This window comes from Mastigoproctus giganteus, chromosome 9, assembly GCF_048544385.1.
Source record: "Mastigoproctus giganteus isolate SK-2022 chromosome 9, ASM4854438v1, whole genome shotgun sequence".
Taxonomy (NCBI): domain Eukaryota; kingdom Metazoa; phylum Arthropoda; class Arachnida; order Uropygi; family Thelyphonidae; genus Mastigoproctus; species Mastigoproctus giganteus.
In genome coordinates, this window is record NC_143583.1 from 41780561 (window position 1) to 41802313 (window position 21753).

The 21753-nt window shown below is 38.0% G+C and overlaps 1 protein-coding gene across 1 annotated transcript in view; it reads left to right on the forward strand.

Annotated features, from left to right (window-relative positions):
• Positions 1 to 2528: 2528 nt before the first annotated feature.
• Positions 2529 to 21753, forward strand: part of Dnz1 (DNZDHHC/NEW1 zinc finger protein 11) — a 115053-nt gene continuing 95828 nt past the window's right edge. The window contains exon 1 of the mRNA XM_090381350.1: positions 2529 to 2769. Coding sequence (XP_090237476.1) covers positions 2648 to 2769 — 122 coding nt within the window. The 5' untranslated portion in view covers positions 2529 to 2647. The remainder of the gene's footprint in view (positions 2770 to 21753) is intronic.

Sequence of the window (21753 nt, forward strand, 5' to 3'; positions counted from 1 at the left end):
AATATCGATCTTAGGAAGGTGTGGTCACTCTCTTACGGCCTTATCCAGGTCTTCTCTTCACATCACTGGTTCCATGCTTTAATTTCAGCACCCGGGATACTGTTGACTGGTGGCAGCCTATTTTTTTCAGCGGTAGCACGCGAAGAAAGCCTTTCGTAGGCAAGCACAACAGCTACACTGTTTTTTTCCTGGTTTCAACTGAACATATGGAGTCATGCTTACACTTCCGCAAAACAGGATACTAATGAGCGTGTATACCCTCCCAACACCGTAATTACTGTCGGAAGCAATAGAAGCGTTACCTGCCGCAATACCTCCTTTGCTTTGCGACAACAAAATGACTGTAATCACACAATATGTTATACATTTCACTACAAATGTTATTTAATCACACAATATGTTATACGTTTCACTACAAATGTTATTTTTTTTAAGGTGATGCGGTTTTTTTGTCTGCCACTCTATGTAAACAGGTGTAAATATGTTGAGATTGTAAATGAAACCATAGATAATGAAACGCTGAAATTATATAGTAGAGACCTGCCTCCCTACTGGCAGGGTCGGTAATTCTGGGAGGGTTGTTATTTCGGATGTCACATTGTTGTGCTGCAATTGTTGGATGTCGAATGTCAGCATATACAGTTGTACCACTGATATGACGTTATCATGAAAGATGTTGTGTCACCATCCCCACCGTCCAGTAATGCACAAGAAAATCATGGAAGCTCTGCCCATGTCACAAAGAAGGTACTCACTAGTGTACTATGATAATTATGTTGATCAACCTTGAAAAACATCAGTCAATATTTTCAGGCATCAACGGGGGTTGAGGTCTGTATGAACGCTACATACGGAGCTCCCCAGTCTTGGATTTCATGAAGTGTCGGCACATAAGCCATCAACAACTGTAATCAGCGTTCTAGTCTTTCATGATACATAAACTCCGTAAAATTGGTCTGTAGAGAAATGGATATCAGTTTTTTGAAATCACGAATGTGTCTGCATTCTGTTCCGATCACAGGAATGGGTGTGGATTATGCCTGGAGAACGCATGCTGCTGAAGTGTATGTATACGTTGTGCCAAAAATGAAGTTTAGTGAAAGTTAGTTTATGGTGTGGGGCTGTTTCTTATGCCAACGTCCTAGCCGTGGTCCTTAACTATAATGTAGCCAAGGACCCCGTCTGCTTCTAGTCTGGTACATGTACCATCGAGCACAACAGTTGTTAGTAAATACTTAAATTTTACGTTATTACTAGTACGCTAATTCTTTTTAAAAATAAACGGTAATGCATATTATTGTCAGCGAAGTGGGTGGAGTACGTTTTTAATCCTGGCAATTATAATTATAGAGTGCGAGAGAACTAATCCAGCAATGTCACTGTTTTATTTGGAAATGCCTTTTCACATTAGACCTGCACCACCATGGAAAGCCTATGCAAAAGGTTGGCGTGTGTCATAGCGATCGAAGAGGGACCGACGCTACTGAAGTGAGTGTCGGCAGTGACGTTAATATTAAACCGATGTGTATTCTCATACTTGGAGGGTGTCTGCGCGTGTAGCACAGTGGTATTGTCACCGTCCTCCCCACACCGGATGGAAAAGGCCCGGGTTCGAATCCCGTCGATGACGCGAGGAACTTTAATGGGCTTTTTTAACTCCGTGGCTGAGTTAGTTGGTCTCAGGCGTAGATAGCAAGGTTTTTCTCCCCAGTAACTGGGGTTTCTTGGTCCAGCAAAACTGGCAAATCAACCATAGAACATACGCAATTTACAGACACAAATACAGGTTAATGTATTTAATTACGGGTAACCCTAAAATAATAATAATAATAATAATAATAATAATACTTGGAGGGTAGTGTAGTTTGTGCTCTGAGCAAGTGCCCCGTCTTCTTTGCACTTACTGCTATACCTGTTCTGTACCTAACAACGTCTTTTATGCTAATTATATCTGACAATATATTCAGCTTATTTTAAATTATTTTTATCTGTTTCATGATGTTTATGTATTTATTTTAAATTGTTATAATGCTATTGACAGAATTTAAAGTGCTAATTACCGTATTGGATATTAATATAGTAAATATTTGTTTTGAGAGTGATTTTAGTGAAGGACATTTGAGAAATGCTTTGCTCTTTGAAAAAATTGTAGGGATAAATTAAAATTTATCCCCACAATTTTTCCAAAGAGCAAATTTAAATTTTAAATTTCACAAATGGTAGATAAATCTACCATTTGTTAATAGCTGCAGTAAACTATTAGATGCTAATTTAAATTTTCTGATATGGTTGAAGAAAGACTTCGATAATTATAAAATATATTATGAATATATTTTATAATTATACTATATCAATAAACAGTGGGGTCGAAATTTGCAGGCGGTGCATGGTTTCTGTCATGTTAGTTTAATAATTATTTCTTGCGTAGGAAGTAAGATTTACCCTTTGTACTTAGTAGAATTTATAGCTTTTAAGATTATTAAGATGTATATGTTGTTAATAAGTCATTTGCATTTTTAAACATTTCTTCTCTGTTAACTGTTTTTGCCATGTGTACCATTGGCCTTAGTATGTTAAACATTGTCACTGGAAATGCCGCAACCTGACTTTACCAAATGGTCCATCCATTGTAAAGTATAATTATTAGATGATGGTTGTTTGTAGAAGAGATCCCTGTGGAGTCGTGTGTATAGTTTTAACTTATGTGGCAGTGTTGTATGCAGATTATGCAGTCGTACAGTGGATGGTAATTCCAACGATGTCAAGAAGGTAAGCTGTCATATAATGTAAATATTTTTAAGAAAACGTATCGCTTCCTTACTATCACACCCAACCGCTCATCCGCACAGTTACTCCCGAATGAAAAAGAATAACGCACGCACCTGTTCGCGTACGCAGGTTGCTCAAGGAAAGGATATATTGTACCTAGCTTAAACACGAGTTTATTTTTAAATACCACAGCACTTAATGGAAGGCGCAGTTTAAAACGTAATTTTTTTTTTTTTTTTTTTTTTTGTGGCGGAAGATATAACCAGAGTGTTATTAGTTTAATTGGGGGGTAAGTCGAAGTATAGGAAAGCAAAAATAAAATCAAAAGCATAAATACGCCTTGCCGTTAGCCAAGTTTTAGTACTACTTCAGTGGTACTTGTGAAACTCCTGTGGTTTACAAGCACATCCATTCATGGTATGAAGTATTAATAAGACCATTTCAGAAAAGTGACATCGGTAATAACATATAGAAGGAGGGCAAATAAAAGAGCATTTTAGCGACTGTACAGTTGCTGAAGTTTAAATCAAGTTATTTCTATTGCCCCATCCTTCAATATGTCCTTGCAAAGATAGTAAATAGTGACAGAATCAGAAAGTTTTTTTTTTTTTGTTTTTTGGACTGAGGATCAGTTTTTATGTATATTATATATATTTTATGTAAATTGTATTTGCAAATAAAAGGTGATTATTTTATCTCCATGCCCTTAATACTAGGTCATGTATTAAATAAGTAATCATTGTAATTCTATAGAAATTAACAAAATTAATCACAATTAGCCAGTTAGATCATAATAAAATAAAATTGAGGTGTATAAAGCCTTGAATGGTTTTGAGCATGCTCGATGCTGATGGGATTCCTTTATTTATTTATTTAGTGTGTAGTTGATTGCTGGAACAAATTTCCATCTGTCGCTGTAGAAGTTGATAATTTAAATAGATTCAAGGCAGAACTAGACAAACATTTAGAGCAAGTGGATGGGTGAAATTAGAAGGTTTTTTTTTTTTTTTTTTTTTTTTTTTTGGCTGATGCAATATGTTTGCTTTCTTGCATCATGTGCCTTTACTAATGCTAATGCTAAAATTTAATGACATCAACAAAACAATAGCAATTAATAAAAAGAACAAAAAAGATTCAAAATTAGTTCAATAAACGGATAAATAGAGTTCTATAGTTAACTGTTAGGATCAGTAGTTAACAAAAATTAAAAACAACAATTAACACAGAATGCTCATGTAACAGATAATCTCATCATATTTCTTTAAATGACAAATATAAAATCATTTGATGTGGATATATTTAGATAGGAACTCGTGAATATTGGAAGTGTTGACCAAGTTCAATTAAATACAGAATAGTTAAGGGGTATTGGAAGTGTTGACCAAGTTCAATTAAATACAGAATAGTTAAGAATTAATTTAATTTTGTTTTTGTTTGTTCATCTAAGAGAAGACAGGCACAGTTTAACACATTCTCTTCCACCTATATTTGAGAGAGTGCATTCAGTGTGCCATAATTTTTGGAATGTTCAGAAGTAACAACAATTCCAAAAATTTGTAAATAATGGTTGCAATGTAAAAGTTTGGAATTTATTAGCTAAAAGTGAACACTTACTTTAACAACCAGTATGAGGTATGTTCTGAGCTGTAAATGAGAACATATCCCAAAAGTTTATTCCATGTACATAAACTAACTTCAACACAAGCAAAAAACAAATACATCATGTACCAAGCTATAAACAAAGCATTGCTGCTAATACCCCATAGTCCAACCAGTATTCTGGAAGAATTGAGCAGTTGTTAATTTCATGTGGCTTTACTTTTACACCATTCATATATTGACTTCCCATATGCATTACAGGTACTTGGGTGCTGTTAGAATGTTTATATGCATAATGCACATCACTTGTAATGCTGTCTGATGCTTATATGCATCAGAAGCAGCAAATGTGTTAATTTTATATTGAAGAAGATCAGGACAGAAAGGTTACTTTCTAGCTATATATTTGTTCATCATGAAAATAATTTTGTTAGAATGGGTCATTGGCAGCTTGTAAATGAAAAGGCGTTATTCTTCCGGCAGTGATAGATGACTCTCATTAACGGGCACAATACCACCCTTTGCTTATTAATGCTGGAAGTAGTGGAACCCATGTTCAGTCTCCAGAGCAAAGCTCCAGCAACCCCCACCCCATTTCTTCTGCTATTCAGTATGACTGATGACTTTTGAGGTTATGATAGACATCATGGCGAGATCCAAAATTCCTTACATTACGAGAGTACATTTCTAAAACTGCATTTGCAGGCCAGCCGCTAGATAGCCCACTGGACTAAACTTATTGGTAACTCTAGGAGGATTCCAGATCAGCTAGTCTCATCGGTGCCTCTACTCTGCCAGATAGTGACTGGAGGGAGTCCGAGTAGTGTGAATGTGGGAACATCGTCAACACTACATTATGTCAAGGAGCCAGATATATTCTTGCTCCGTGTGTGTACACCATATCCAAAAATTTCATTAATTCATACACGTTCTCTCCACCTTTTTTTTTACTACTGAATACATCATGATTTGTCAGGCTAACAGAACGAACCTACCCGCGAAAAGATCTAAGCCTCCCAAACACATCCTCATTCATTTCACAAATATACATGGTTTCAGTTCCAATCTGAATCATGTCGATTTCCACTTATAGTCTGCCAAACCCAGTGTACTTTTTCTGACAGAATCTCGATTATTGGCTGATTCAACCACTGCTCATCTCAGTTGTCCTAACTATTAGCTGTATTGATTGCTTTCTCTTCAAAGGTGGTACTAGTGCATATGTACACTTTGATATTTCCTTTCAGAGATTTAATAATTTGAAATCTCCTCTTTTCGATTTTCTCTGGCTTAAAATCTCTCTACCACATTCTGTCAAATTCATCTATTGCCTCTACCATTCTCCCAGCTCCACTGATCACTTGGAACTCTTTGATGAAATCAGGGATGTAGGGATGAAATCTTTTATTCCACACTCCATCTTAAAATACTGTCTTTTATCTAAACCTTGGTTTTCAAATAAATGTGCTAAGGCTGTTCAAGATAAGAATGTTGCATATTGCCATTGCTTGTCTCCAAATCTCAAGGTTCATTTTCTGTTTACGCCAAAGCTCACACAATTGTAAAGCATGTATTAATTAGTCCAAACTAGATTTCGACCAGGCTAAGAGTAGAAAACTTGTTTATTGTCCAAATGATAGTTGACCGTTATGGTACTCTTGCCAAAGCTATTAGCCATAACTTTTGTACATCTCTGTTCCCACCTGTCAAAACAGATGGTTCTTTTGCCACTTCAGCCAAAGATAAAGCTGACCTGCTGGCATCCTACATTTCTTCTAACTCGTGTATTAATGATCTTGGTAAACCACCTCCTGCCAGTCGCAGTACACTTCATTTAATGCCTCCTGTGGCATTCCATCGAAAGGAAGAATTTTTAACAGTCTTGATGCCAAGAAAGTGCCAGGTCCTAATGGCATTTCTCCACTCATTCTCAAAACCTATGCTCCTGAGCATAGGTTTTGACCTATGTTCTGTCATGTTTTTTTCACTTTCTAATTCCACAGGTGTTTTCCCTTCTGCTTGGAAATTTGTTCATATCCAGCCAGTTCCTAAAAAGGGTGACAAATTCCTCCTATCCAATTATCATCCCATTGTACTTCGACTATTTTTAAAGCAATAGAGAAACCAATTAAGTGCCAACACTTAAACTATCTAGAAACCTTCCACCTGATCAACTATCGCCATTATGGATTCCATGTGTCACTCCACTGGTGATATTCTGGTTTATATGAACCAACAGCAAAAGCGTTTTTGCTTTTGCTGTTACTTTTCTTCCAAACAGTCTTCACTTTTTACAAATAACAAATCCACCCTACTGTGGAATATCGTTCCCACATCTGGGGTTGTGATCCCAAATCCCCTCAGGTTTCTAGATTCCATTCAAAAGAGGGCAGTTAGTTAATGACTCAACTTGTGAGGTGATCTGATTGAGGTGTATAAAGCTTTGAATAGTTTGAGCATGCTCAATGCTGATGAGATTCTTCCTCTTGCTCAGAATAATCGCCTGAGAGGGCTTAAATTCAAATTGAGGAAAGACATTTGTAGGATAGATGTGTGGAAGTTTGCCTTTAGCCTGTGGGTGCTTGATTGTGAAGCAAACTTTCATGTCGTTGTAGAAGTTGATAGCTATAATGCATTAGGGCGTATGCCTCGAGCTGCGAGAAAGAACGCCCTAATGCATTATAGTCTTAATTCATCTTATACACCATCAGGCATCTCTCATATTTTGGAGTTATATTTCATAACTGTTTTGCCATCATTGCATCACTTGGGTGCCTACCCACCCACCACGAAGGGCCGAATAGCACTGAAACGGGCTAGGTGCCGTCTGGATGGTGATGGTATCCACTTAGAATAAGTAACAATAGTCTTCTCCTTTAGTTGAAAAGTTACTTATTCGAAGTAGTGCAATGTCATGGCAACTCGTCGTGAAGGTATTCACAATATGAGATATGACTTAAACGATGCCGCTTTTGCAAATAATTTGCTAATCTAGAATTGGCTGTGTATTGACATGATGCATTTGTACAGAAGTTGATAGCTTAAATAGATTCAAGGAAGAACGAGACAAACATTTGGGGCAAATGGATTGTGAAATGAGGAGGTTTTTTTTTTTTTTGGGCTGATGCATATAAGCTTGCCTTCTTCCATCATGTGCCTTTGCTAATGCTAACTCTAACAAAGTCTCTCCACTCTTCCTCATAAATAACCTGTTTCTGCTGCATGCCTTTGCTCTAGATACTTCCATGGGTACTGTTCTTCAGAATTGGCTTCTATAATTTCTGCTCTCTTTTCTAAACTGGTCTGAACATAATGTTGCAACCAGTCAGCATTCTTTTACTGTCAAATATCAAACTCACAGATCCAACTTTTCTTTTTCCTCATTTATCTTGTCATCTTTCTAGATAACAAGATAAATATTCCTTCAACATTCCTTCAACTTCTGTTTTCTGGAAATGGAAAATTACAATTTTCTGAAGTTCCACTGAAATTGAAGTCTAATCTCAACGTGTTTTCTTTTATCTTCTCAACCTTAAACTCATTCATGATACTAAGTACTATAGGTTATAATACCTCTCATGCTTGGGCTTTTGTGAAAAAAAGAAATATCACAGTATTTTGTCGAATGTGTGAAGATTTTCACCATTTGTATATATCGGATGGCCAACGAGTCAATCGGGGCTTTAATTTCGGTCAATCCCGGCAAATTTTAAATATACAGTCATCCCTCGATTTGCGCGGTCAGGTATACCGCCAAAATTTTATATTGCATAGCGGGTTTCGCTACCTGCGTGTTATTTATTTATTTATTTTTTTTTATGAAGCTTCAAAAATAGGAATGAAGATCAGATTTTGAAAATTTATTTTTGTTTTTTTTTGCATGATTGAAAATTTCATTGAAGAAGAAAAATTTCACCATAATAAAATAAAATCCCACAGAATTCCAGCTGTTGGTATTATTGCAAATGCGATAAGATTGAGTTCACTCTCCATTTATAATTAGATTGCACTAACAGAAAAGCCCAATAAACCGGAAAGTGCAAATTGTTTTTACTGTTTTCTGGTTGTGACCTCCAGAAATAGCTTTGGAAAAGGCATGCAGCAGTTTCTGTTGTATGCCTTTTCTACAGATACTTCCATGGCCACTGTTCTTCTGAATTGGCTTCTATAATTCCCGCTCTCTCTTTCGAAACAGTCTGAACACGTGCTGCCACCAGACAACATACATTTACTGTCCAACTTCAAACTCACAGAACCAACTTTTCATCTTCCTCGTTTATTCATTCAATTGCCGTTTTCTGGAATAACCTTCCTTCTTATGTCTTTCCCGAAAATTAGTCTGCAGGAGTTCAAGTCTAGTGTCAACAAATATCTTCTCTTGTCTTCTCAACCTCCAACCCAAGCAAGGTACTAAGTACTATAGGTTCTGATACCTCTCGTGATTGGGGTTTTCATTTAAAAAAAAAAAAAAAAAAAGAGAAATATCACAAAGGCATTTAAAACTGATTCTTATAACGATATAACCGAACAGAGCAATAAACGGTGGTGTATTTGTCCTGTTATTTTGGAAACAACTTCCTCATTTGGGAATCCTCTTCATCAATTATCCTACGTTAGCTGTTCAGACAGAATATTTCTCTGGTTCATACAACTTAGGTGTTTTAATTGGTAAGCATTGCTTTTGCTGATTAATAACTGGACAGTACTTATATGTTGATTTAATAGCTTTTGATTTAAAATGAATACTACGAAAAAGAGTAAAACGTATTATTTTCATCAAGAGTGGGAACTAGTATACTTTTTATAATGGTGAAAGAAAAATGTTGCTGTTTTATTTTCAATGCTTCCATGGCTATAACCAAAAAAGGAAATTTTGAAATCACTTCAACGCTCTCCATGGTAAATACCAATCGGATTTTCCGCTGAATAGTGACCTTAGAAAAAATAAATTAGAAGAATTAAATCCAGATTATTCGTGCAGCAAAATTTCTTCATGACACCTAATTTACAATCTAAAGCAGTAACTGTAGCATTGTTTAACATGAGTCATCTTCATGCAAAAAAATGCAAATCATTTTCTAATGGTCAATTCATCAAAGATGCATTTTTAGAAATAACAGATTCTCTTTTTGAAAATTTTAAGAACAAAATTGAAATTAAAAGTGCCCTTCAAGATGTGCAATTATCTTGAAATACTGTGATGCAATGCATTGAAAAAATGAGTAAAAATGTGAGCGCCTGAATGCACCGTGGGATGAAAACAAGCCAGTGGCAGCAGTGTCATGCTTTGGGCAATGTTCTGCTGGGATGCCCTGGGTCCTGTCATCCATGTGCTGGGCGCTCTGACATCTACCAGCTACCTAAATATCATTGCTGACCAGGTACACCTTTTCACGGCAATGGTCTTCCATTCTGGTGGTGCCATCTTTCAGCAGGATAATGCGCCATGCCACACTGTCCGGATTGTTCAAGACTGGTTCATGGAACACGAGGAAGACTGCCAGGTATTGCCCTGGTCCCGAAATTCCCCAGACATCGATCCCATTGAGCATCTGTGGTTTGTGTTGGAACAGGAACTCCGATCTGCGGCGTCTCAACCACAGACCTTACAGAAGTTAAAAGGATCTGCTGGTTACGTGTTGGTACCAGATACCACAAGACACATTTAGAAATCTTGCAGCATCTATGCCTCGCCGGGTACGAGCTGTTTTGGCTGCACATAGTAGTAGTGGCATGTGATGGAAGAAAACAAGTGAATGAGCTTATGCAGCATCAGCCAAAAAAAAAAAAAAAAAAAATCACACCATTCCCTCCAAATGCCTGTCCAGTTCCTCCTTAAATTTATTTAACCTATCAACTTCGACAACAACAGATGGAAGTTTGTTCTAGCAATTAACCACCCGCTGGCTAAAGGCAAATTTCCGCACATCTATTCTACATCTGTCCTTTCTTAATTTGAATTTATGCCCCCTACATTTGTAATCTAAACAAGTGGAAGAATCCGATCAGAATTCAGTGTGCTCAACCCATTCAAGGCCTTATACACTTCAATCAGATCACCTTGCAGGTGCCCAGCTGCTGCAATTTGCAGAACTTAAGCCTCTCTTGGTAAGAGGATCCCTTCATTTCCCGCACAAATCTTGTTGCCCTTCTCTGTACATGCTCTAGTAAATCTACATCCTTCCTAAAATGAGGCCTCCAGACCTGTACGCAGTACTCAAGGCTTGGCCTGACCATTGCCTTATACAGAGGGATAATTACCTCCTTTTCCCTGCTAGCAAAATTCCTATATATCATTGACAAAATCCCATGACCTGCCCTGGCAGCCTGTCTGCATTGCTCAGAAAACTTCATATCTGCCTGCACAATTACTCCCAGATCTTTTTCATTTTCTACCACCTTAAGTGTAGTACCACACAGTTGGTATGTTTCTCTGGGGTTACTTCTACCCATATGCAGTACTTTGCATTTGTCAAGGTTAATCCTTCAGTGGCCACTTCTTAGCCCATCTGCCCAAATTATCTAGATCCTGTTGCAGTAGCACACTTCCATTACTGTCATTAACAACCCTGCTAGCCTTTGTATCATCTGCAAACTGCGACATTAAGCCTGATATACCTTCATCAATATCATTGATAAATATACAAAATAACAGTGGACCCAACATCGAACCCTGTGGGACTCCACTAATAACATTAGTCCAAGAAGAGCAGAACCCATTGATTACCACCCTCTGTCTTCTCCCACTTAACCATCCTTTTATCCATTGTAGCAACTTACCCTTAATACCATTCTGCTCCAATTTGTACAATAGTCTTTCATGCGCAACAGTGTCAAAAGCTTTCCTGAAATTCGAATATATGATATCAAAATTATTTTTTGCATCCAGTTCCTTTGTAACCACATCATAATATCCTATCAAATTTGTCAGGCAAGACTTTCCTTAACAAACCCATGCTGTGTCTGAATTATTGTTGCAGTCTTGTCTAAATGATCCTGCAATGCATCTTTAACCGGTGACTCCATTATTTTACCCGGAATAGAAGTTAAACTAACTGGTCTCTAATTACTCGTGTCACCCTTCGATCACCCTTTGTGAATTGGCGATACATTTGCACATCTCCAGTCCGTGGGAATCTCCCCTGAGTCCAAGGATGCTCTCATAATTATGGCTAAGGGTTTGCTTAGTTGCTTTGCTGCCTCCTTTAATATAACTGGATAGATCCCATCCACCCCAGGTGCTTTTCTTATGTTTAACTTCAACAATTTCTCCTCCACTTTGCTCTCAGTTACTAGAGAGATTGGGAGAGATATACAGATACAAATGTTTGAAGTAAACTGCAGTTTTCCAGTGGCACAGGCACATTAAAGAAGGTTGAGAATCAGTTGCCACAATGACCACTCTCAAAGGTTCATCAAGAAATGGCTTATGGCTTCTGGAACTGTTTCTAGTAGGTTCATCAGTCTCACAGATGTATATATTTTGAAGGCGATTTTGAAAAGGTGAGAGAGCACTGGCACCTCAGTAAATTAAATAATCAACTTGTATTTTCTGTATGCTTTAGAAATTCAAGCCAAACATCATCAACTGTCAGTATTAGCTGTTTGGCATAAGGAAGTATTAGACATCTGCCTAATGCTTCTGACAAAAAAAAACTAAATAAAATAATAAATAGATAAATAAATTAATTAAACAACTAGCAATGTGTTTCTTTTCTCACAAAGGTACTGATCCATTTGACTTTTGAATTTGCCCAAGCTGTCTGCTTTAAGGTCATAAATAAAGAATCCTTAGCCACTCTTCTTTTAATTTGCCTTAGTATGAATAATCTCATTAGTAACTTGATTACAGACTAGTTTATACTTATTGTAGGCATAAGTATAAACTAGTTTATACTTATTGTAAAGTATCTGTGTTCTGATAATTTATAATAATTCCATGCATTTTTCTTCTCTGCCATTAGTCTCATCAGTTGAATGTTATCTTTTACTATAAAAAGCTTAGTAGCTTCTACAGTTACTTCTCTGAACACTTCCCATTTAGCATTTGTATTTGTTATCAGCATCAGTTAGTCCTATTCAAAGGAATTTAAAAACTAAGATTCTTGTAATCACTTTTATAAAAGTAAATTTCTTTCCCTTTACCCCTGGCAGTAGTTATATCTGTAAATAAATTTTACACGAATACTCTATGATGAATACTCTATCTCCTTATCCTAGTGGTTCCTTTACGTGTATTTTATGAAAGCAAGAATGATTATCAGTCGCTGCTGATAATTACATGAAGAATATTTATTTCTCTTGTTGCTTCTGTTTTGGTATTGTAAACAGTCATCCAGTAAATCCAAAAATGTTTTGTTAATTGAATGAATAACCCACAAGTTCCAGTTGTCTGAAAATTTGAAATTCTCCATAAGACATTTTAATTTAATGGGCATTCTGATTTTGTCTGTATAGTTGTTCATTTGGGGGTTTAGTGTCAAACAACATTAATTACAAAATCATTTTGTAATTAACCAAGAAAAAGCCATTTGACATTTTATTGGTTTACTGGAAATGTGCTTATAGCCTAAGCTAACTTGTAAAGTATTAGAGAGATACAGTTCTATGGCATGATATGCATTGTTATTTGTATAAAGTAAAACTAAAGTTGTCTCAAAACAAATTCAGTTTTGTAGTTAATGTTGTTTGACACTAAACCCTCGATTTTACTCATAACAGTCATTGGCCCCGGGTGCAAAGTGAATCCAAAGTCAAGCGTATCTAGTGCAAATCAAAGAGTGATCTTTCTGAGAGATAAAAGTTCTCTTTATTTATATCGTTTTCTATCAGCAGTTTATTTATCAAATAAGTTCTACACTCGTAAAGTATCAAGTAAGGACAGAGAAAGGAAATTCACCTTTCTTTTTGTTATATATATTATATTCTTTACTAACAACTAACCTTTCTAACCGCTTGGCCTCCTTGCGGCACTGCTCCTGCCTCCCCGTGGCGGGGCCAGAAACCTTGGCAGAAAAGTCCTCTTGCCTAGGGCGAAAAGGAGCAAAAATGGCAAATACAGACCAAAATGACATGAATAATGACAACCCAAAGAGATTGAAGACAGATCGGATGGAGCAACCCTGCCCATCTTTCTTAATCTTTCACTTTCTCTCTCTCTCTCTCTCTCAGTAACCAGTCTATGAGTAAATTGTCTCCCTTTGTTATACAGAAACATCTGGAGGGTATAGCAGGATCTCCCAAGACCGTGAAGAGACTGCAGTCAGGAGACTTACTTATAGAAACCATGAATCAAAGATATTCTGAAAAGCTTCTACAACTAACAAGCTTTGCTGGAATTCTTGTAAAAATATCTCCTCGCGCAACCCTAAATTCATCTAAGGGTGTCATATCGAGTTGGGATTTATTAAATGTCACTGAGGAAGAAATAACCCAAGAACTGCAGGAACAGAACGTAAATGAAGCAAAAAGAATAATGATTAAAAAAGATAATCAACTGACACCTACAAGAAATATTATTCTCACCTTCAATACGCCAAACTTACCCTCCTCTGTAAAAGCAGGTTATTTATTTTGTCGCATTCACCCATATATTCCCAACCCTTTAAGATGTTTATAAATGCCAAAAGTATGGGCATTCTCAAACTGTATGTAGAGGAATTCCTGTCTGCCCCAACTGTGGGTCCTCAGACCATATACAAAATGACTGTACTGCTACAAAAATGACATGTACAAATTGCAAAGGCGACCATCCTGCATATTCGAAGACATGTGAAAAGTGGAAAAACCGAGAAAAAAAATAGTAAAATACAAGGTTGAAAACAAAGTCAGTTACCAAGAAGCAAGAAAACTAGTTGCACCAACTATAAACCAGAATATTACCTATGCAAATGCTGTAAAAAAATATCAAGCAGTCTCCATTCAAACCGATGTCACAGTCCCTACTAATAAATCAATTTCTGATTGGGCTAGAAATGTCCTCTCTGAGATGCAACCAACTGTACGCAAGCAACAATCCAAGACCACAGACCAAGCAAATAATACACCTCTGACAATACCAGCGATAACTCCTCCACCAGTGATTGCTACCACATCTTGTATTACAAACACAAAAAATATTCAGGACACAACCATGGACACAGATGGCACATCTATACAGGAAGATCCTATTTTAGAAATCCATGCTGAAGAAGAAGAAATCGACACTGGTCGGCCAGTCTTCCTAAAAAAAGACAGAAACAGAAATTGGAATGCCATAAACCAGTCACTTTCAAAAAGCAGTCAGAATCAGCTCCATCAACTAAACACAAATAATGCCTTGTATTTTACAATGGAACTGCAGAGGCTTTCGTTGCAATACAGACGATATCCAAGATCTAATTAATTGATTTTCTCCATTTGCCCTTTGTCTTCAGGAAACTTACTTAACTTTGCAAATTTCTCCTTCGATAAAGAACTATTGCCTTTATCAAAGGAATCGTAATACAACAAATGCTGCCCGTGGTGGTGTCACAATCCTGATAAATTCAAAGATCCCAACTAAACATATTGTACTTCAACTGAAATAGAAGCTGTTGCTGTGCGTATAATGCTCCATATTGAAATAACATTAGTATTAATCTACTTACAGCCAAACCGTACCTACTGTTTAAAAGATCTCGAAGATCTCCTTATACAGTTACCTCCACTTCTCTGTATGTTAGGGGGACTTCAATGGACACCACCCGTTATGGGGCGATCTTAAATTAGATAGGCGAGGTCGACTCATTGAGAGCCTAATAGAGGCCGTAAACCTCACCATACTCAATACTGGCACACACACACACTCACATTCAGCTCCCAAATGGACATACCTCAGCCATAGATCTCTCCATTTGCTCTCATTACTGGTCCCGACCTGGTATTACTGGTATGTTTTAAATGATCTAATGGGTAGTGATCATTTCCCAATTGTAGACACAGCATGGTTTTGTTAAGGGAAGGTCTTGCCTGACCAATTTGATTGGATACTGTGATGTAGTCACAAAAGAATTGGATGCAGGCAATAACTTTGATATTATATATTTGGATCTTAGGAAGGCTTTTGATACTGTTGTGCATGGAAGACTGCTGCACAAATTGGAGTAGTGTGGCATTATTGGCAAATAGTTGCTATGGATAAAGGGATGCTTGAGTGGCAGAAGACAGAGTGGTAATTAATGGACACTGCTCATCGTGGACTAATATTATTAGTGGAGTCCCTCAGGGTTCAGTGTTGGGTCCATTGTTGTTTTCTGTATTTATAAATAATATTGATGATGGTATATCAAGCTTAATGTCCAAGTTTGCAGGTGATACAAAGGTTGGCAGGGTTGTTAAGGACACTACTGATGCTATGCTGCTGCAACAGGATCTGGAAACGTTGAGCAGATGGGCTGAGAGGTGGCAAATGAAGTTTAACATTGACAAATGTAAAGTACTACATATGGGAAACAGCAACCCCCAGAGCAACGTATCAACTCTGTGGTACTACATTGACAGTGGTAGAGAATGAAAAGGATCTGGGGGTAATTGTGCAGGCAGATACGAAGTTCTCTGAGCAGTGCAGACGGGCTGCAAGAGTAGCTCATGGTGTCTTATCAATGATATACAGGAATTTTTTTAGCAGGGATAGGGAGGTGATTATTCCCTTGTATAAGACAATGGTCAGGCTGCACCTTGAGTACTGTATACAGGTCTGGAGGCCTCATTTCAAGAATGATGTAGAGCTGCTGGAACGAGTACAGAGAAGGGCAACAAGGTTAGTGAACGGAACGAAAGGTTGCTCTTACGAAGAAAGGCTTAACTTTTGCAAATTACAGTGTCTGGAGACTAGGCACCGGCAAGGTGATCTGATAGAGGTGTACAAAGCCTTGAATGGTTTGAGCATGCTCAATGCTGATGGGATACTGCCTCTTGCTCAGAATAATCAATCACCTGAGAGGACATAAATTCAAATTGAGGAAAGACGGATGTAGGTAGATGTGCGGAAATTTGCATTTAGCCAGCGGGTAGTTGGTTGGTGGAACAGACTTCCATCCCTTGTTGTGGAAGTAGGTGGTAGATGACTTTCATCAACCGGTGAAATACCACCGCTTTGCTTATTGGAGGCTTGAAGTGGTGAAAGCCATGTTTAGTCTCTAGAGCAAAGTTTCCGGCATCCCCCTCCCCCCCTACTTCTCCTCCAACCCATGCACGGTACTAAGTACTATAGGTTTTGATACCTTTCGTGTTTGGTGTTTTCATAAAAAAAAAATAATAAATAAAAAAAATAAATAAATTTAAGGCTCAGATGGACAGGTATTTTGAACGAACGGAGGGGTGAAGTGGAAGGGTTTTTTTTTTTTTTTGGCTGATGCTGCATAAGCTTGCTTTCTTGCGTCATATGCCTCTACTAATGCTAATGCTACCTATTAATAGCACAGGCTCCTCCAGCTCAACCCTGCAGAAAATGGAAATTTGCCCGAGCAAACTGGGCAAAATTCCAATTATCAATATCTTTTGATGATGAAAAAATCCGACTCCAGCCTATCAATGATGCGACAGAATACATCACGTCACATCTCCTAAATGTGGCTAATGATACAATACCACTATCAAATCCCTCGGTTCGTAAGCATTATAATTATTGGCGGAATGAGCAATGCACAAAAGCCAAAAAAGCAAAAAATAAAGCTTGGAATTTGTTTCGGCAATACACCCAATCTAATAAATTATAAGAAGGCAAAAGCACGTTTCATACAAAGGCAAGCCAAGAAAGAATCCTGGATCCGTTTTGCATCAAGCATTAACAAAAACACTGACACCAAAATAATATGGAAAAAAATTAGACAGCTTTCTGGTAAGTTTCCTACCGTACCTTCACCAATTCTGTCCTGTAATGGGCAAGATCTATCTAGTTCTTTAGATATCGCAAATGCTTTGGGCAACACATTTGCTGAAATCTCAGCGGCAGCAGCGTATACTCCACCTTTCCAGAGAGTTAAAAACACTGCAGAACAGCACTCTATTAACTTCCAAACTGCCCTCCTATTAACTTCCAGCACTCTATTAACTTCCTCTGCCATATAACAAACCTCTACAATATTCTGAACTCTTGCATGCTATCGGAACAGCCCACAATGGTGCTGCTGGACCAGATGGAATCTGTTACGTCATGCTACAACATCTTGATAACAAAGCTCTGTGTCTCCTTCTGCTCTATTACAATCGTATTTTTCTAGAAAATGTCTATCCAACTTCTTGGCATCATTCTACTGTTTTGGCATTCCTAAAACCTGGAAAAGATCCAAACAACCATCATAGCTATAGACCAATATCCCTCTCAAGCTGCCTCAGCAAAATTCTAGAAAAAATTGTCCACTGTAGACTCGTCTGGATCATTGAGTCAGAACAGTTAATGAGCAATAGTCAGTATGGCTTTCGTCAAAACAGGTCATGCTTGGACCTTATGGTTAAGGCTGAATTTGCCATTCGTAATGCCTTTGTTAAGCATGAACATCTAGTAATGGTTTCCATAGATATAGAGAAGGCTTTTGATACCACCTGGCGGCATGGCATACTAAGAGATCTTTACTCTCTTGGTCTGCGGGGCAACCTTCCTATTTTTGTAAAGCATTTTCTACACACTAGATCGTTTCAAGTTCGATACCAACATGCCCTCTCTGCAACTTTCATTCAGGAAGAAGGTGTTCCACAGGGATCAGTACTGAGTGCCACTCTTTTCGCCCTTAGAATAGATTCTATCACTAAACAACTTCCAAATACCGTAGAAACTTACCTTTATGCAGATGACCTTTCCATCTCCTGTCATTCCCAAAATATGAGATCTATTGAACGACAGCTTCAGATATCATTAAATAAAATACAGCAATGGGCTAGCCTTAACGGCTATAGGCTTTTGCAGCAGAAAACAGTTGCTATCCATTTTTGTAGACAAAAATGGATAGCAACTTCATCTGGATCCTGAACTTCACATCTCTAATATCTCCCTTCCAGTCACTAGTAACTTTAGATTTCTAGGTTTAATCATGTACAACAAGCTAAATTTCTTAGAGTACATTAAAAAAGTACGTACTGCCTGCTTAAAAAAAGATAAACATACTCAGAGCTTTATCTGCACAAACTTGAGGTGCAGATCATACCTCCCCACACAAAGGCTTAAAACTTTACAAGAATTCCAGAAAAGGTTAGAATTGGTTGATTTGCCTCAGTTAGTATTAGTATTATTAGCCATATGGTGCAAGGAAGCCTGAGGCTTATGCTGCACCAGCCAAAAAAAAATCCTGAGTTACCCTGAGAGAGAAGTAGAAAGGAATCACTAAGAAAGAGAAGAATGATGATATCCAACTCAGGACCCTGGGTGTGCCAAGCCCATACTCACCAGATGTGAGCCCAGTTCTAGTCTTCTCTTGAACACCTGGGTGGCAAAACTGCCAAACACTGTGAAGTTATTCTTTGATTGAACAAATTCCATTTTATTGCCAGGATCAAACTATCCACCACCAATTCCAATTCATGACAAAGATCACAATAGAGATGACATCTAAATATAATGTGGTCAACGGTTTCCTTGGAACACACAGAGACATGCAGTAGTTGTAGAAAGACCAAGCTTATATAATTTGCTATTTATGCTACCATGTCCAGTTAATAAAAACATGGAATACTAGCTTGGAGAGACCCACAGTAAATCCTTTTTTACAAATTCCTTAACCACAGGAAAGAAATCTCGAGTTGTACCTTCCAGACTAGTTGATGACCAGTCTCCACTGCCACTTTGAGACAAAGACCGAATGCAGTCTTCTTTTTTACACCAACATAGAATTATTTAGGTCCAATTGAACGTCGTCAAGCACTGCAGGATTATTTTTCTTCAAGTGATATTTGAAGTACTGAAACTGCACTTCATATTGCACTGGTAGTTTGCCCAGCAGAATCTGGAGGGCCACGGTAGAACTTGTTCTGCATACTCTTGACATAGTTAACAAGGCAAGTTAAGCATACTACAAGGTCAAAGTGTGTTTGTTTTAATTGCGGTCTCCAGGATTTCCCAAGGTTGGGAGTCAGGGGACACCTGGGCCCATGCCCCCTGACTCCCAACCTTGGCCACTTGGAGGTGCACCAGGGATCACTTTCTAGCTGTGAGACTTACTGGGACTATCAGGAAAGCCGGGGAGCCCCAAGGTGTTTAAAGAAAGGAAATGGGATATAGAGGGAGAAGTATGGGAAATGGAGGGAAAAGAAAGTGGACAGAAAGCAAGAGAAAAAAAGGCATCCCTGAAAAAAGAAGCAGAGTAGGTAGAAAATAGAAAAGGTATAAGTGGAAAAGACAATCAATTATTAAACTAAGATAATTAATCTTAATTTTAGAACAATAACTGTCAACCTGGCAGTAGTATCAAAAAAATTAACATGTCACAAATACAACAATCAGATACAACAACATGAATTGACTTGATTAAAACTAGAAGACACCCTAGTCTTAATATTAACACAAGACCCTGCAGTGAAGAAAAGACAAGGAGGTTAAAATACTAGCTAATGGAGCCACAGCCAGTAAGAAAGCAATTTACACAATTCAAAACATCCAATTATTATAACAAACACCCATCAAAAACTACGTTAAACGAATAATCACTGTCTTGTGATAATCGGACAACCTCTTTATCCCTATCACTACAGGCCAACTATTGAAACCTGATCTTGACCTAAGATAAAAATACGTCAACCAACAGCTCAATATCTAAGTCTAACAAAATTTTATAGTGATTTCAATTTAGCAAGTCAGAAAACCTGAGCTCACAACAAGTAAGTCAGATAATAGACTAAATGCAAAATATTACAACCAATCTGTGATTGATTGTAACGTTTTGAAGCTGTAAGGCAAAATTACCCTTCCAAAACCTGTCATCCCATGTGGGCAGTCAGTTCAACAATTATGTCCAGAGTTACCCAGAACACAAGAGTAACCATTTACAAAAGGCCAACTGCCTGAGCAGAAAAGGTACTTATTTTGAAATCTTCATATACAGAAGCAACCCCCTAGGCAGAATGCGCTGGTCCCACAGGAACTAGTAGTTGTTGGTGACTCTATTGTCAGGGAAACGGGGAACATGCTTTGTAAAAAGGATAGGTGGAATAGGACCAGGGTATGTCTGCCAGGGGCAAAGGTTGATGACGTTGTAGAGCGGATATTATCTTTTAAGGGCACAAAAGGTGATATAGTTGTGCACGTTGGCACCAATGATATTAAGAGTAGGAGACCGGCGGAATTACTTAGCAAGTACAGGTCACTGTTGAAAAAAAGCCGTGAATTAGGGTTGAACTTGAAAGTGTCTGCAATTCTGCCCAGACACGATAGGAGGGAGTATATGATGAGAGCCTTGTCAATCAATTCGGCCCTGGAGGGATTGTGCAAGGCTCAAGGGGTAGAATTTTTTTCAGCCTGGACTGTACTTGTTAACAGGAGAGATTGCTTCTACAGGGATGGGATACACTTAAATAGAAAGGGTGCAAGAATTTTTGCTGATGCTGTCGAGGCAGTGTTAGGTGGGTCGGAAAACTGCTAGTTGGGGGGGATACTAATAGATTAACAGTAGCCACTGGCAGAGGTGGAAGTGATTCTTGCACTGCTTCTATTGAAATGAGCAGAAGTCTGAAAAACAAGGTGCAGGATATTTCAGAGACTGCTGGTAGTCATTGCGGTACAAGTAAACACATGGGTTGTGTTAGAGTAGCTAAGAATAGAAACAGGTGCATGTATACCTGCATGTACACCAATGCTAGGTGAACATGCAGGTACACCAATGCTAGGAGTTTGGTAAATAAATTTGATGAATTTGAGGTATTGCTCAAAACATCAAAGGCAGATATTGTTGGGATATCAGAGACGTGGTGTCACACAGATATATGTAATGCGGAACTGGAATTTGGGGAATACAATGTGTATAGGAAGGATAGACAGGACAGGAGGGGAGGAGGGGTTATGCTATTAATTAAGAAACACATAAAGTCCAAGGAAGTGAAGCTAGTCGACATCGATGGACAGGGCAGTGTCGAGTCAGTTTGGTGTGACATAAACATAGGGAAATCAAAATTGAGAGTAGGAGTGTGCTATAGGCCTAATGACTCTGATGAGTATAATAAGATATTGTACAGGGAAATAGAGTGGGCCAGTAAATCAGAGAGTCTTATAATGGGGGATTTTAATTTCCCAGATATTGACTGGAATTTGTGGGTTGGTCACTCGCACACTAGCAAGGCTTTTGTGGATTTATTGGATGATTGTTTTCTATATCAGCATGTTCGTGAGGCAACAAGAGGGAGCAATACTCTTGATCTGATTATCAGTAGTGATTCTTCATG